The sequence below is a fragment of the Uloborus diversus genome, chromosome 5 (assembly GCF_026930045.1).
Source record: "Uloborus diversus isolate 005 chromosome 5, Udiv.v.3.1, whole genome shotgun sequence".
NCBI lineage: Eukaryota > Metazoa > Arthropoda > Arachnida > Araneae > Uloboridae > Uloborus > Uloborus diversus.
In genome coordinates this window covers 118,489,086-118,506,601 of record NC_072735.1, presented here as the reverse complement: position 1 = coordinate 118,506,601, position 17,516 = coordinate 118,489,086, and the positions used below count along the sequence as shown (strand labels likewise).

The window sequence follows — 17,516 nt, the reverse complement described above, 5'->3', positions numbered from 1 at the left end:
TTTTATTTTATTTATTTTTTTTTTTTTTTTGCTCATTCTATCCATTTTAATGACTAAAAGTGGTACTTTTGAACTGAAGGAAACCATCGCATTGCAGTTCGATCTGTCTAATTTTAAAAGAAAACCTCGGTTCTTTATCTTAAAGCTCAATCTTTCTAGAAAATTACAAGGTCTCCTTCGAACCTTTTCATCGATATTCTCTTTCTTACTACTGCTGATAAGTGACGCATTGCTGAAACTCTTGACTTTGAAGGAAAAAAAAGAAAAAGAATGATTATGAACGCGCATAAGATTTCGTGCTGCAAAAGGCTTGTAGCTAAATTCATGCTATTTCTTAACAAATTATGGCTTTTGGATAATTATGTTTCTTCCTCTCTTCTTTATGCGGCTGTTGTATTAATTATAACTTGGCTAATTCTTTACTTATGGAACAAAAATCGGAAGCTACCCCCAGGACCAATGGGGTTACCAATTTTCGGCTTTTATCCATTCCTATCTGCAAAGCCCCACTTACAATTTGCTGAATTAACGAAATTGTATGGAGATGTTTTCAGTTTTCGTACAGTTGGAGGAAAACTTTTTGTTGTTTTGAACGGCGCGAAAACCATAAAAGAAGTTCTTGGGAATAGATCTGATGAGTTTATTGGAAGACCAGTTGGAAGTAATTTAGTTGCTTGGCTTTTCTGAAGGATATGGTAAGTAATGTTTCTTAACTTAACATTTTAATAGCCATCAGACATAGATGAGTCATCCTGTAAGGTCAAAACTTCTTTTTTACTCTACCGAATAAAAAATAACTTATTAATTTAATTTTTTTACGTGTTAATTTTTTTTTTAAAGCAAACTTTCTTTTTGATAATTTTCTATTTATTTATTTATTTTATTTGTTGATTCATTTATTGTTATTTTACTAATATACTCATCTATTTTATTATGTTTTGCATTTTCCAATTTATTTTGAATGTTTATTCATGACTTTAACTTCACATACTCTACCGCAAAACTTATGATCCTCAAATGGTTTATTTAAAGGAAAAGCATCTTGGAATGCATTTGCATATCGTCGCATCAGAGCAGCATTAAGACATTTAATCCCAGGAATAACACTAAGATATCTTACTGTTGCTCCGAGGCGACAATATAGTCTTTAGTTGTCATAACGAGTGTTACTTTAGTTCAGACGTTTTATTTTAAACTGTTAATGAAACTAACTGATATAAATGGAGATTAGGGTGGTTCAAAAATACATGTAAAAAAAGTTTCTCCTGGATAACAAGACACCCCTCAATATTTTTAGACTTTTGGATAGTAATATACTAGAAGAATTTTAGCTTCCTATTTCAACTGAAAGACGGTCCTCAACCCCCTCTCCTAAACTTCGTAAGTATGGGGAGGGGGGTTAAAAAATTCATTGAACTGAAAAAAACAATGCTACGAGTACTATACACGAGTACTATGCGTATACATTGCAATAAAAATAATTATTTGCAATAAAACAGCTGGGGAAATTAAATGTTTCTAAATTTGTGACATTTTCTATGCTATGGCAATGTTAAATTGAAGGGTCATTGAGCACCCTCTTAAAATCTGAGTAAGAAGCTAAAACTTTTACAGCGTATTACTATTAGTAAGTCTAAAAAAAAATAGGGGATGTCCTGAATAGCTGAAAGAAAGTTTTTTGAACCACCCTACTGGAGATAGTTAAGATATTCTGTCTCCCATTATTAATAAGATGAAGTTACGAAAAATAAGGTTTTTCCCATCAAGCAAAATGAAATTATGAGAATTCAGCTATGGAATCGACAATTGTTAACAAAATTATAAGAAAACAACGTAAATAAGGCACAGATCGACACAATAGACTAATGTTGTTGTTTTTATTTTCCGAGAAACCTAAATATTTATGTCTTAATTTTCTCTAGTTTTCAAAATACGCATTAAACACCAAATCGTGATTCAATAAAAAAAATAATAACAATAATACTAATAATTCATCTATTTATACTATAATACTGTGTTATAGTATAAATAGATGGGTTGAATCATTAACCATCGAAAGTAATCTAAAGTTCACAAAAGTTAATGTAGCCATACATTTTTTATATACTCTCTTAGGAGACATTGAAATCATTATCTATCAGAATAACCTCAGAATCTACAAAAGTATAAAACTTTTGTTGATAGCATTTAATGGGCAGATTCATATGTTTCATGATCATTTTACACATTTACAATTTTCAAAGTAGTGAAAAGTAATTGAACCGTAAATTTAAATCTCATATAACTTGACAAATATAACTTGCAAAAAAATCAATCATTTACCTGCAGAGTTTTAAAAGTATTATGTGTCACAGTTGTAATTTTTCCTTCATTGTTATGCCAAAAACATTACACATAATATTATTAATTGAAACCACGTATAAGCGTAATTGAACCAGTAAGTAAAACAAGTGTATTTAATCAATTTCAAAAAGTAATTACTCATTAGCTATGAATGATAAGTTTCTTAAAAAGATATACAAAATTTAAGGTGTCAAAGAAGAAGATTTTCGCTAATTTCGAGGAAATCAGAGATGGTGAAGTTCAGAATGATTGATTTTTTGGTTAATTTGACATGGAATGATCCAAAAGGCTCTTAGAGTAGGAATCATTATTTGTTAACCGTTTGCGGCATAATTGCTTCGTTTGCGTCTCCATAGCTTTTTTTTCCCCCCTTCCTGATACTGTCACTGCGGTATCAACCAAATCCCACCTTTTAAGAGTCTTTTTTTTTAAGCTGGACAAAGTGAATGGGGCCTGATAGTTGACACCTTCAATTTTCCGGAATCTCTCAGGATACTTTACTAGTATGGTGATAAGAAAAAGTGAAGCTTCTTTCCTCTCTAATTTGACTTGTTGGCCCTCGAGTGGAGGTCAAAGTTTAGGGTCGTGAGAAAAAAGAGCTAAATATATGATTGCTCTGCTTCAAAAACAATGAGTGAACCAAGTCCATTATTTTAAATAAGGATACTACTTGATACTAGGTACGTGCTGGCATAAATATTTTGGTGGTTCACTCATGGCTTTGAGAGCAAAGGTCAATTTGAAACTGTTACTTTTTTTTACTTTTTTTGCCTTGTTTAGGAGGGGATGTCTGCTAAAGCCGTGAGTAACTCTCGGAAATAAGTATATGATTAACTACTCACCACAGTATAGTACTATGAAAAATATAAAAAATAGCTTTCGTTTCTCTTGGCTTTAGTAGTTAAACGGTCTCAAAGTCCATAATTTTTTTTAAATGCCCAAGTTTGGAGTTTAATAACTTTGTTCGCGACGGGTCAACAACTTTGGGACACAGCTGTAGTTATAGTCTGAGTCATGTAGTTTAAGGTCCAGGTTAGAAACCCATGGCAACTAATCAACTTTTTTAATTACGCGGTCTCAAAGTTGATAATTTGAATCAAAAGAGCCACAGTTTTATGTCAGTTACTCTATAACGCCTGAGTCAATAACTTTGAGAAAGAGCTGTAATTATGCTCTACATAGTGTAGTTTTAGACTCATGTCGGAAAACCATGAGATTTAATCACCTTACTTAATTAAACGGTCTCAAAAATGATGATTTCAGTATGAAACAGCGTTTTTTCACGAGTTTATATGCGTGTTACTCAAAATCTTATAATCTGAAACTCGCATAAATACTAGAACGAATCAACAGCCACAAAACTTTAAGCTCCTAAAATTTCATGCTTCCAGTGTTATAAAATTTTCTGTAACCTTGACCACAACATGACAATTTTTCTCAAAAAGCTGATCCGCCATTTTGGAGTACTATATTTTAGAGATCCTATATACTCAGGATTCGGTATCGAAAAAAAAAAACAGGTTTGTTAGACAATAACAAAAGATGCAGGTGAAATGTGCATAATGATTATAGCAGAGTGATTCCACGTCAACTGGCATGATTTTTCAAACTGTCCCCGCTCGATCATCCCCGAATGGGATGAAATTTTACAGAGGCGAAAAGTGGTCTTTGAAACTAACCTGATGCTAATTTTCAGCTTTCGAGAGTCGAATCCTGAGGATCTAGGATCTCCAAAATATAGTGCTCCAAAATGGCGGATCAGATCTGTGAGAAGAATTGCTATGTTGTGGTCAAGGTTACAGAAAATTTTATTACACTGGAAACATGAAATTTTGGGAGCTTACAGAACATTAGACTGTTGATTCGTTCTAGTATTTATGCGAGTCTGAGCTCAAAAGATTTTGAGTAGCACGTACATAAACTCGTGAAAAAACGCTCTTTTATACTGAAATCATCATTTTTGAGACAGTTTAATTAAGTGAGATGATTAGATTTCATGGTTTTCTGACATGAGTCTAAAACTACACCACGTAGAGCCTAATCGCAGCTCTTGCTCAAAGCTATTGACTCATGCGTTTTAGAGTAATTGACCTAAAACTGTGATTATTTTTATTTCAAATTATCAACTTTAAAAACGCGTAATTAAAAAAGTTGATTAGTTGCCATGGATTTCTAATCTGGACCTTAAACTACACTACTTGAACTATAACTACAGCTGTGCCCCAAAGTTGTTGACCCGTTGCGAACAAAGTTATTGACCTCTAAACTTGGGCATTTTTTAAAAAATCATCGAATTTGAGACCGTTTAACTACTTAAGTCAAGAGAAACCAAAGCTATTTTATGTTTTTCTTAGTACTATACTGTGGTGAGTAGTTAAACATATACTTATTTCCGAGGTTTACTCACGGCTTTAGCAGATACCCGGGCCTAAACAAGGCAAAAAAAGTTTAAAAAAGTACAGTTTCAATTGACCTTTGCCCTCAAAGAAATGAGTGAGCCAACAAAATATTTATGCTAGCATGTACATAGTATTCACATTTAAAAGTAGTATCGACATTTAAAAGAATTGGCTTGGTTCACTCATTGCTTTTGAAGCAAAGCAATCATATATTTAGCTCTTTTTTTTTTTTTTTTTTTCACGATCTTAAACTTTGACCCCTACTCAAGGACAAACAAATCAGTTTTTTAGAAAAAGAAACTTCACTTTTTCTTATCATAGTACCACTAACACATCCTGAAATTTTTACGAAAATTGAAGACATCAACTATCAAAAGTGTAGAGCTTAAAAAAAAAAAAAAAAAAAAAAATCTTAACTTTTAGCCTGTCTCAGCTCAGTAATTATATATTCTATACCTTTTAAGGATTAACAATCATTCAACCGGATTTACATAGTCTTTAATAACTTTGTTCGGTGTTTCCCTTTTTAACCTTATTTACTTTTAACCACTTGGTTATGAAAAACAATGTATACATAATGTATGTACGAGCAACACTAACAAGTTAATTTTCGTCATGAGATGAAAGAAACGGTTTTGAATCTTAAAAATGCAGTATCAAAACACTCGGGATACTTTATTATAGAGCTAATATCTTCAAACATCCACTGTTTATTCAATGACTTCACCAATATAATTCTCTCAAAGTAATTCAAGTAAATTATTCAACTGTTTAAGTACAAAAATGTCATTTATGTTCCTAAAATGTTGCGAAAACGTTCTGTTCTCTGAAAAGCTTTTATAATTCAACAAAGTGTGTAAGATGTTCAAAACAAAATACATCAGAACACAAATTAATTTTCAAGTCAATGTGCCGATGTTTACAATTATTAGAATTAAAAAAAAAAAAAAGAATTTGACTGTATTTCTTATTTTTTTTATATTTTTGAACCATTCAGTACTTAATGTATGTATTCTACATATGTAAATTTTTGTAAGTATTTCAAATTGTCTGGCAGGCTTTGTTACATGTTATGTTTTCAGTTGACGGCTGAGATTTCTTTCAAGAAAAATGTAGTGTACTGGAAACGTTGGGGCAACTCAAATTTTCGTATTATAACATGCATTATTTGCTACTAAGATGTTATATAGAGATATTAATCTTTTTGAGAAAATATATTCCAGCTGAAGTTCTAAAGTCTTTATTCTATTTTACAAGTCTACAAGAATTTTTCCTAAGTTGCGTTTAGTATGACTAAATCAACCTGCGTAGGTTAGATAAGTCTTCATATATTTTCTTGGATTGTTCATCGCCTCAAACAAGTGAAAGATTTTAATCAGAGTATTAGACTTGTTTCGTCGAAACTAAGTGAATGTCTGGTAGACATCTGAAGTTTATAATTGTTGTGGGAATTTAAGCTTCTGATTTTGCGCGGTTAATATATTCAGTACTAAATTTGAATTCACATTAAACTATTTGAATTAAATTACTTACACCGTTACCTCGATATGATTTTTCATATTCCCATAGTTCTTTTGTGGACACCCTGTATAATGGTTTTGTATTCTCTCAGGTATTACCCAAGAAGAAGGCACGCCATGGAAGGACCATCGAAAGTTTTGGATTCAAACATCCAAAGCTTTCGGGTTTGGGAAACTAGAAATGGAGGAACTCCTTCAAGAGAAGATAAAGTTGATGCTGGATGAACTTAGAGAGATAGGAGGGAAGCCAACGGACCTCAAGTACCATATATCATACGTATGCAGTTGCGCCATTTCTCAAGTACTTTTTGACAAGAGGTTCGACAAGAATGATGACTTCTTTCAAAATATCAGGAAAGCCGTCCATGACATGGTTAAAATTTTTGCGGGAAACAGAAAGTATCTAGTTGGACTTCCCTTTGAGTAAGAAATATTGCCATTTAGTAAGGGTGTGTTTGAATAGAGTAACCGGTTGGTTGATTTGATCACGTCACGGTGAATGTCCATTGGATGTTTTCATTAGTTTTCTTCAACCGGTAGCACTTTAGAAAGCGCCTAGTTAGTCACCGGTGAACTGGTTACTCTATTCGAATACACCCAAGCTGTTTTATAAATAATACAAGATCTATTTTCAGTGATTAACAGCTTGTTTACATCCACACTGAAAAATTTAATGTCCAAAGGTGTACTGATATTTTCAATTCTACATCATAAAACTTGATCAAACTATCGATTTCATTTGATATTAGAGAAAAGCATAGCGGTAAATGCTACACACATCAGCATTTGATAAGTTAACCTAAAACGGCAATGGCACTTTATTGCTTGCAAAAAGAAACCAGAAAATCAATGCACTGTTTTCGGGAAGACGGGTTGTTTCTAAATCTCGATATAGCAATGAGTTTTGAAATTATATATTCCATACAGTTTCAGTTAGAATAAATAAATTGTGCTATTAGATCAATATTTCCGTAGATTCATTCATTCGCAACTCCAACGAACTATAGGGGACGCTGCAGTCGCTGTCTAATGGCGGATGAAAAAACTAAAACAAACGCACGCTGTAACGTATAAATTTGCTTCTACACTTAGGAAATGACAGAAATTTTTGTTCGCATGTATGATTTTTTGTTCTTTATTCATTTGAAAAGATTTTTCAAAGTCTTGGTTATTCCTACCCATGTAGAAAGAGATTAGAAATCAAAAAGTATTACGAAAGTAAAAAATTAATGCAGGACACACAGTAAGTTGTTCTGAAGCAGCCATTTTCACGATGTTGAATTCGGAATTCATAAATTTTTGGTTCGCTTCGAACAGCATTTTCATTTTGTACCGTTTTTCTATACATTAGTACATATTATGTCCAGTTTCGTGACATTTCCGGCATTTGTTGACATGTTTGCCACATAGTACACAGACGTGACAGACTGTACATTCAACACTAGATAATTTATTTCTATGACTATGTGATTGGATATCAAAAGAAATCATCATGCATTTAATTCATTCGTCATGGAAATGATTTAACTGATATGCGAAATCTTGTCAAGATACATTATTCTTTTACACAATTTTAAAACCATAACCCTATAAACAGATTTTTTGGCGAAACTCTACCACCGATAATGACAGCTTTTGGAGAGCAATAAAGTTAAGTTGGCGCGATATTTTAGCGATAAAAATTCCAAACTTTTATTTTTTATTGTTCAAATTCTTAACGTTCTTTCTGGATTTTTCAATCTGTTCTTCAATAAATATTTTCAAGAAAATTTATTTGCATACTGTCCATTTCAGTTGGATGCTATAGTAACAAGGTTATTTAAATCCTTTATGTGGAATTAGGTTAAGGAAAAGCAGTAATTTTTCAGCATGGCCCTAATGTCCAGTCAATGTTGTTAAGTCCACTTTTTTTCATCGAATTGAAAAACTGATATTTATTCAAAATCACTCAGAACAAGATAAATAAAATGTGCACTCACAGTTTATATCAGATATTTTTGATGTTACGCTGTTGCGAATGACGATTCCAAATGATGAATTACGCAAATAAAAAAAGTACACATAACAAACTTTGTTTTGCCCAAAATGAACACGTGGAACGCAATGTTTTAGTTTTTTCGGCAGTTTTGTAAATCACCGCAAGGTAGCGTATTCGAGCTCTGGAATTGCGAATTGCATGTCTATTATTTTTTTTATAGCAACGTATTATATTTAAATGTAATTTTAGTAATTTCATTTATCTATTGATAATTGCTTTATCTCTAACTTCGTTTCAAAGAACTAAAAGCGATTTACGAACTCACAAATTCAACTTTAACTGCATATTTCTGCTTTAACTAGATTGGTTGTCGAAAATACACTCGTGACAAGGATTTTATCTGGATATTTAACATTTCAAAGCTATAAAATCCTTAAGAATTCCATACCTTTTTAACTCGTTAACAAGTTTTATATTTACATTTTTCATGAAACTTTTAAATTCCTCTTACTAAACATTTGACAATGTTGATGAATTATGTTTGAAATCTGTATTCACTCACACGAGAACATTGCTCACAGGGGTTCCCCTCCCTGAGAGCAAGGGCGCACCCCCTCCCCCTGAACATCGTGAAGACACCCCAAAAACAAGAGCCCCCCTCCCAAAAAAAAGTAAAAAATACCCCTCAAAACAACCCCTATAAAAATTTCAATGCCGCAGTCTGCGCCATCCCCCCCCCCCCTTTGGTGGGCATCCCTGTTGTTCATCACTTTTATTTTTACTTTAAAAAAATTCTTTGTTAACTAGTTGATTTTCTTTTTTTTTTTTTTAGTTTAGCACTTTGGTTTCTACCCGGAATGGACAAAATTCGAGGAGGAAGAGCAAGAATAAGAAAAGCCATCAATTCAGTCGTCGAAGAACACGAAAAAACTATAGACCAAGAATATCCGAGAGACTACGTTGACGCATACCTAGTAGAAAGAAGTAATCGATTAAAAAGGGGGAAAACGGAGGAGAATTCCTTTAGTAGTAAGTAGTCTTCAATGATGCATATTTTGCAACAGTGTAAAAAAAGGGTTTCTATAATAGACTAGAAAGTCGCCCGTCAAGGTATGACGGGTGAAAATTGCTTCTACATTTTTGAAAATTGTAGAAGCAATGAAAAAGAAAGAAAAATGAAAATTGCTTCTACATGCTACATGAAGCCATTGCCTGTTTAGCGATGGTTTGATATTTGAAATTTCAACCCTAACTCCGGTGGATTGACCCTAAACTCCAGTGGATAGCGTTATTTTTCAACCACTTTTTTGATTCTTCATTCCCCTAAAATGATACAGTCTTACCAGTAAAACAGTTAAGTTACCGGATCGAGTTTAGCCTTGTGTCACAATGAAGCCTTTCCCTGCATGTTAAACATTACCAAAACATATTATCAAATCATCATGCCGTGGCACGAGTTTCATTGCTGAATCACGCGGGTTATTCGATCATCGACTATTATTTATATGAGGATACTTGCTGGATGAATAAATACGTTTGGGATTTGCTTTTACACGATCGATACTTCTGATCTCAATCAATATCCCCGTGTTCATCCGCCCTCATTATCTCCCGCACAAAATTGTTCTTTTTTAGTAGATCTTCTCTATTAAAGCGAATGCAGCTGAGAAGACGTTGTGGTCAGGGGCGTTCAGAACCTAAACTTATCTGAGGGGCAAATTTTTCAATTTGCCGAATGAATCTCCGAATTTCACCCTATGATAAAATATGAGCATACACTCTAATGAGAAAAGACATTAATCATCATAAAAGTTTCCTTTTTTAATGCAAATTTGCCGTATTATCAGACAAAAGTTGCCGAATAAGCGAATTGTTGGGAGGTCACAGTTAATCTCCCATGCCTCCCACTGGGGCACCCCTAATAGTGGTGCGACCTCGCTGTTGTCACGCTTGGTACAAGTTTGAACAGTCTTAATGCCACCTGAGATTTTGAGAGACCTCAAATGAAAAGAGGTGAACCAAGCCAGAACACTCCCTTCTGTTGCTTCTGCAACTGATCGCAGTACCAGGACCATCTTACAGTGCAGGTCTGGTTAGTTGAGGTGCGATCGTGACAATGTTTACCTCTCTTTGGGGAATTCAGTGAAAAAAAAAGACGTGTTACTGCTGCGGGTTTGAGCTGGAATGCTTTAGCAAAGCTACTACGAAAGTGACTCAACTCAGTTCAGCGCCAATTACCCTTCCCTATTGCCCAAAAAAGGGGTAAACATTTTCAAGATCGTAGCTCAACTTACCAACACGGCAACACTACCTGGACCATTCTATATTAACTACTGATTACCGTAGTAAATTTATAATACGTTACGGCAACTAGTATAAAAAATAATTCTTTTGTAACCAATCAAGGAACCCCGTAAAATTTGAATGGGCCCCGGCTGTTGATCCTTATATTCTCCTTTTGAATTTATGATTTGTCTTATGCATGTATCGATTATAAAACTATTTCAATGGTGTAGTCATTCAGTAGTGCTTAATAATATTCTAAACTACTTGGCTTACATTTTTTTTTCTTTTTAGTTTTTTTTTTTTTTTTGGTTTTTATGCAGTCGGGGTTTTTTTGTTCTTATTTAATATTTTTCCTATTTTCATATTCTTTTAAAATACACATGATGTCCCACTTCTTGTCACCCTCTCCTTGTCACAATTTCACGATGCCCTCCTCCCCCTTAAAATGACATCATTTGTGGACAACCCCTTTAAGCATGCGTGATGAGTACACGCCCTTTTTTCAATCAATTAATTGCTTAATTTGCAGTCCGTGATTGAAATGAATTGAGAAATTAGGAGCAATAAACGTCGCTGAGAAAGGAGGGAAAATATGATTTAACACTTTTTAACAACTTTTTAACTCTTTTTAAACGCTTTTTAATATAGTTATAAGCTGTAAAATATACTTAATTACTAAATTTAATAATTAAAAAACTTATTTATAACGTTAATATTAGTCAAAGCCGATTAAAAGACTACGGTTTCTCAACTCAGATATTTAGATCATATATCTTGTAAGATACCGTGTTTTTCATTTCATATTTTTTATTAGTTTAAACTCTTTCTTGCAGTCGAGCGTCTTCAAGCAATCTCAATGAATCTGTTTCTGGAAGGAACTGAATCTGTAAGCTGGGTAATTTGCAGCTTATTTTCAAAACTTAGTGAATACCCAGACGTTCAAGCCAAGATTCAGAACGAATTGGATACTCTCATTGGGAAAGAAAGGTTGCCATCTTGGACGGATCGCCCAAACTTGCCTTATTTCGAAGCAGTCAACCAAGAACTCTTCAGATTCGTTTCACCATTTTTAGTAACGACTCAATACAGCAATTTCGGTTAGTATTCATGTTTCATAATTCATTCCATCTACGGCCTTATGGTAATATGTAGATCGCGAGGCTGATCCATGTTGCTTGTTGTTATTTTCAATGTTACGAATCAAAAGCTACATATTGTCATCTAAAAACAACCAAACTTTTTAGTGTTAGACAAAATAAGCGTAGTAATCTGTTTCAAAGCTAATATTCATCCAAAAAAGGATCTATTAACTCAATACAACGTTTAAACGGTCAACCACTCAGACTTTTCATATTCGAATTTGGAAATGTTCCTTATGAACTGAAAACACGGTGATACATCAGGCGAATACGGAGAGTGATCGAGGAGACAAGCGTATTTTCTGCTCCCGGAACAATGAAAGGAGCATCTTACGATGATGTTCCAACCATTCAAGCAACGTGCCACAAAAGTGCTAAAGGACATTCCAAAAACCGAATTTAAAAAGTCCATGGATCATTGGTTAACCGTTCAAAACGTTGTATTGAGGTAAATGGATCCTATTTGAAATCAATAATACACGGTAAGAAAATTCCAATGAGTCTCAGATTACTTCCGGGCAACATTCCGGGATGTCGCCGGTTTCTTCTAGTTTCCCGTTAAATTCAAGTATTTTTGCAATAAGTTTTCAGAGTTTGCAACAAATTGCATGAATGTGGATCTCTCACTGCTGTGGGAAATATTTTAAGTTACAAGTTTCATCGTTCTTATTAAGCGTTTCAGTTTTAACTACATCATGATCCATCCAGATTGACTAACCCCAATTAAAAGAGGGTAGAAAACTTTCTTCGGATACTGTAACTTTGCAAGCAGTGCAATCGAATACGGGGCTAAACGTTCACCTGTGTCCTGCGTTAGCTTTGGGCGAAGTTTTCTAAGATTCTTTAAGAGTTTTCCTAGAAAATCAGAATGGTGCCGAGCGATAAACATGTGCGAGGTTTCTGATTTTTCCCGAAAATGTGACTGACTTTTTGGGAAGGTCTATGAATTAGTCAGAAAGGTTTCAGGTTTATTCACTTCAGGGAAAGTCACTGAATTTTATCTGGAAACCTTTCAGTTTTTTCCCCCCAGATACGTTACTGACAGAATTTAGGCTCATTGGCTGCCCATTATTTTCCATGAACGTTTCTGAATTGTTTTTACAGTGTAGCTTTAAATCACACTATCATAAATAAATTCGGTTATTTTTAGATCACACTGTGTAGGTTCTGGAAATTTCTTCCAAAACAACTGATCATTTTCCTTCGGTATTGAGAATGAATTGCAATGGGAGCCAAATAGGTATCTAAAATTGATTTCTAAAAAAAAGCAGTGATGTGTGCATCACATGACTTCCTTTTACTCCAATTTAATGTCATTTCTCCATTACTGGCAATTTTAATGTGATTCAATAGCTTACTCTCTAAGTATCACAAACAGTGGCCAAATTAAAACAGATTTTTAAAAAAAAATCGCCAAATTTTTCGTCAAGTTGGCACAAAACTTGGCGACCAAAAGACTGGCGATATATCGCCAAGTGTCCACCAAATTATAACACCACTTGAGTTTACATTGAAATTAACAATTATTTCTCCCCAAAAAGGGGCAAAAGACCCCTTTAGAAACACCCGAATGCAACCAAAAGGGAGCTGCTTAACTAGACCCCACTAGAAGTCTACGTACCAAATTTCAACTTTCTAGGAGATACCATTTTTGAGTTATGCGACATACATACGCACATACAGACGTCACGAAAAAACTCGTTGTAATTAACTCGGGAATCGTCAAAATGGATATTTCGCTTGTCTGTACGTTCTTAGGTACTTATCAACGTGTGGTCGAGTCGAGAAAGAAAAACTCAACATTCATTCGGGAGTGAGTAAAATCGAAATTAAGGTCGATTTTTGAGTGAATATTTTTTTGCGAATACATTACTTCTTTTTTTGTAAAAGGAAGTGAAAAGGAAATTTCGTATTTATGAAATAATGCATGTGTAGTATGTAAAAATAGTTCTTCGTTGGTAATTTTCCTGCATTTTCCGTGTTCTCCTATGTTCTCCAGAAATAATTTACATTTTTTTTTAAATTTTGTGTTCTGGCCTGTGAGATTCATCTGAAAATGACGTGCGCAGACTGTGCGTAAAAAAAAAAGGTTGAGCACCACTGATTTATACAGCCGTGTGCAGGTAAACGGCAGTATCTGCAGAAATGCGTTTGCGAGATATTTGAAGAAACTCGTTTTGGATTCAATACAAACAATAGGGAAATGTTGGAATGAGATGTTTTTTTCGCGCCTTTTTTTCAGCGGAAACCAAATCAGCTAGCTTGTACAATAAAGATAACATACAATAGATGACAAAAATGCAAAAAAATGAAAAATGAAAAATTTGCAGTTACAGCCCTTTACCTGCACTCGGATATTCAATAGTAGGGATGCACCAATAAGAAAATTCACCGATTAATCAAAAAAGATAATCGGCCCTTGCCAATTAATTATAATTGATAATGATTTTTCTATAATTTTTTTCATCACTGTTTTTGCTAATGACAGTTTAGGTCGTTTAGAACTTGTTAATAGTTTGATAATTTCTGTTAGCAATAATTAATTATTCTAAATTTTATAATTTTTGCTGTCACTAATGTTTTGAAATCTTATTCACGTTTTGAAAACCAACTGTCTTATTATAGTTCATTAAAACAATATCGTGTTGTTAACTAAACATGAAAATTGAAGTATTTAGTTAGTAGATCGTAGTTTAGCATTGACGTTTTTGTACTTTCCAGGAAACCACACAAATCGTGTAATGGCGAAAAAAAAAAAAAAATAGAAAAGCATGCTGTGTGAGGGTTTTTTTTTTTTTTTTTTTTTTTTTTTTTTTTTTTTTTTCGTGCATAAATTATTTGCTCTCGTCGCCCGTTATCGAGATAAAAGGGCTTAAAGCACGCCAAAATTTTAAGAAAAACCGCGTAATTTAAAGACTTGGCCAGAGATGGACTTCACCGACTGTATGAGGCAGGACATCAATCTGCAAAGCGTATGAAAGATATCTTCCCTTTCTCACTGAAATTCGCAAAGTTTGGCGACTTTTCTGGAAATTTTGCCAATTTAAAAACCTTGTATTTCGATGACAGGGACACCAGGGGAAAAAATTAATGCATCCGGAACTCTATGTTTTACTATGCTCTTTTATTTGCTACTAATTTGTTTATTTTTTTCTTTTTATATTTTTACACTGTGGTATGGTTTCTAAACCTGGAAGAAAACGTATAATTTCTTTTGCATTTAAAATGAAATTCTTGTACCCCAAAACAAGTGTCAAGAATTAATTTTCATGGCTATTTGTTCATTTTTTCGTTGTATTCGTGTCTTTAATACTTGTTTATATTCGGAAGACTGTTTTTCTTTCAGAGGAAACAACAATTGAAGGATACAGGATTCCACGTAGGAGCCTTATAATTGCCAATTTGTGGACAATCAATTCAGATCCTGAAATGTATCCAGACCCCGATAAGTTTGATCCTGAGAGGTTCTTGGGACTAGTCGGAAAGAAAATAAAACACGAAGGACATTACCCTTTTGGATTAGGTAAGTTAGTTCTTGAACAAAATAACGTATATTCTACCTTATCCTCTTATATATAATAGCGAATGATCGAGTAACGCTCCTGACGTTATCAACAATGAAACTCGCTCCACAGCATGATAACTTGATAATATTTTTTGGTACTGTTTGAAATGCAGGGAAATGCTTTATTTTGACAAGGCTGAACTAGATCCGGTATCCTAACTGTTTTACTGGTAAGAATGTCATTTTAGGAGAATGAAGAAACGAAAAAGCGGTCAACAATGAACGCTGTCTACTGGAGTTAAAGGGTTAATCCACTGGAGTTAGGGTTAAAATTTCAACTATCAAAATATCACCAAACAGGCAATGGCTTCGTTCAAATGTTGAAGACCTTTCACCTGTCATACCTTGACGAGTGTTTTCTAGTTTTGAAATCATGGTAAATAAATGTTGTCAATGAGTTGTTTTCATGTTAAAATAAATTCAGATTTCAAAATATTCAATCCCAAATTTAAATTCTAAATGTGTTGTATTTCGCATGCGTTGGATTTCCCATCGAAATGTATTCTAATCACACGTAATCCATTTTCTCCCAAACTTGTATTGTACATTCCCCCCCCCCCCCAAAAAAAAAAAAACATATTAAAATTATTTTGGTATTTACGTCAATTGAAAACATAATAAAAATAATATAATTTTTAAGCCCTCGGTACAACACCTGATAGTAACATTAAATATTGAAAAGTAAGGCAAGTAATAATTTAGCTTCAGTAAAGGTATCAAAGTGCGATGAAATATGAAATTAGTATTATGTCATTTAATAGGAATTTCTTCCAAAAAGAAATATTTAAAAAAAAAGCAGTTAAATTACATACACAATGAATTTACGTGAAATGAATTACAAGTTAAACAAAAATAAATATTTTTTACATTTTATCCAGCCTTCGAGAAGTTCTTCAAAGTCAAATTGAAAATAAAGCTAACATTATTGCCTAGTAGAAGATTTGGCATGTTTTTAAACTAAATGTGGTTATGCAATAATATTTTAGTGGCATCCTTTAGAAAGTGGTTAATTGAAATGTTTATTTCACAACTGGTGAAGTGTGCCCTAAATAATGTGAACTGAAACTAATTCTTGCTCAAAACGCTCAGGTTAACAAAACATCTTAGTACAATGTTTTTGTAAAATTTTAACTTCCCTTTGTAAATTTTGAATGTCGAATATTTGATCGCGTGAAAAATTGTTTCAAACACGTACCTAAATAAAGATTTACTAAACTATTTTCGTGAAAAAATTTACATGAATTAACGATAAATCTGAGAAATATACGACTCGATTGGCTTTATGTCGTGTACAACCTGTTCGCAACTGTCAAGAAAAGTATTTACCTTACAAAATGCACAATTGTATCAATACTATATTTTTCTATTTACTATTCTTATTTTTTTCATTTAATAATCTTAGTTTTTCTTCAAATTTCAGGTAAGCGGGCATGCGCTGGCGAATCTTTGGCTCAAATGGAAGTTTTCCTCATCATTGCATGTATTCTTCAATCATTTACAATCTATCCTGGTGAGGAAGGAACATTTAGACTTATACCAAGGGATTAAACAAATTTTTTACGATAAAGTGTTTTACGGAAGTGCAAATAAAGAAGATTCTGCACATTTTTTAACCATAATTTTTCTTTTGTTTTTTAAAAGTACAAAAAAAAATACATTTTCAAAATTATAGTCGAGTAATGTAAAAGACATCGTTTCAGAATTTTCATCGAAGCTGTTATAAAGATAACCATCCCCCCTTAAGCTACAAGTGTAAAAGAATCAAGTATTTTATATCACTGGTGCCCAACTTAAAGCCCGCGAAGCTTATCCGTGTGGCCAGTTGCTTTGTTCAATGTTAAAATTCAAAACCACTGTTAGTGTCATGAATTTGGAGCCAAATGTTCAGAAATCACTTTCTGGAAGACAGATGCAATCAATAAAATACTCATTAAGTAATGATGATAATCCTTCTTAATGTGTAATTTCATCTCCTTTTCCATGTTTTCTTAATTTAAAATTAAATATTTTGACATTTGATCTGTGAAAGGAAAATGGATTAAGTGCCAAAACTTAAAATTTGGAAATTACCAGTACAAATGGTAGAAGAACATCTCATCTGCTTTGGGTCAAAAGATTGTAGGGGAATGTGGAGGAAATTAAGATAGCTGGACAAAGTAGAATGGTGAAATATTTACTCTACTTTTGTGCCACCTAACTGGTAATATTATATCTATGTAGTTACACATGTAGTCTATTCCAGTCAGGAAAAATAATGCCGCCAAAGATTATTGCATATGATAATAC

At 33.4% G+C, this 17,516-nt stretch overlaps 1 protein-coding gene across 1 annotated transcript in view; it reads left to right on the top strand.

Moving 5' to 3' along the window:
* The window catches only part of LOC129223095 (uncharacterized), a 61,173-nt gene extending 44,049 nt beyond the window's left edge, over positions 1-17,124 (top strand). Inside the window, 7 exon segments of the mRNA XM_054857662.1 lie at positions 309-681; positions 683-695; positions 6,355-6,685; positions 9,073-9,269; positions 11,360-11,623; positions 15,012-15,188; positions 16,651-17,124. Of these exon segments, the coding sequence (XP_054713637.1) occupies positions 309-681; positions 683-695; positions 6,355-6,685; positions 9,073-9,269; positions 11,360-11,623; positions 15,012-15,188; positions 16,651-16,778 (1,483 nt within the window). The 3' untranslated portion in view covers positions 16,779-17,124.
* The last annotated feature ends 392 nt before the right edge of the window (positions 17,125-17,516 follow it).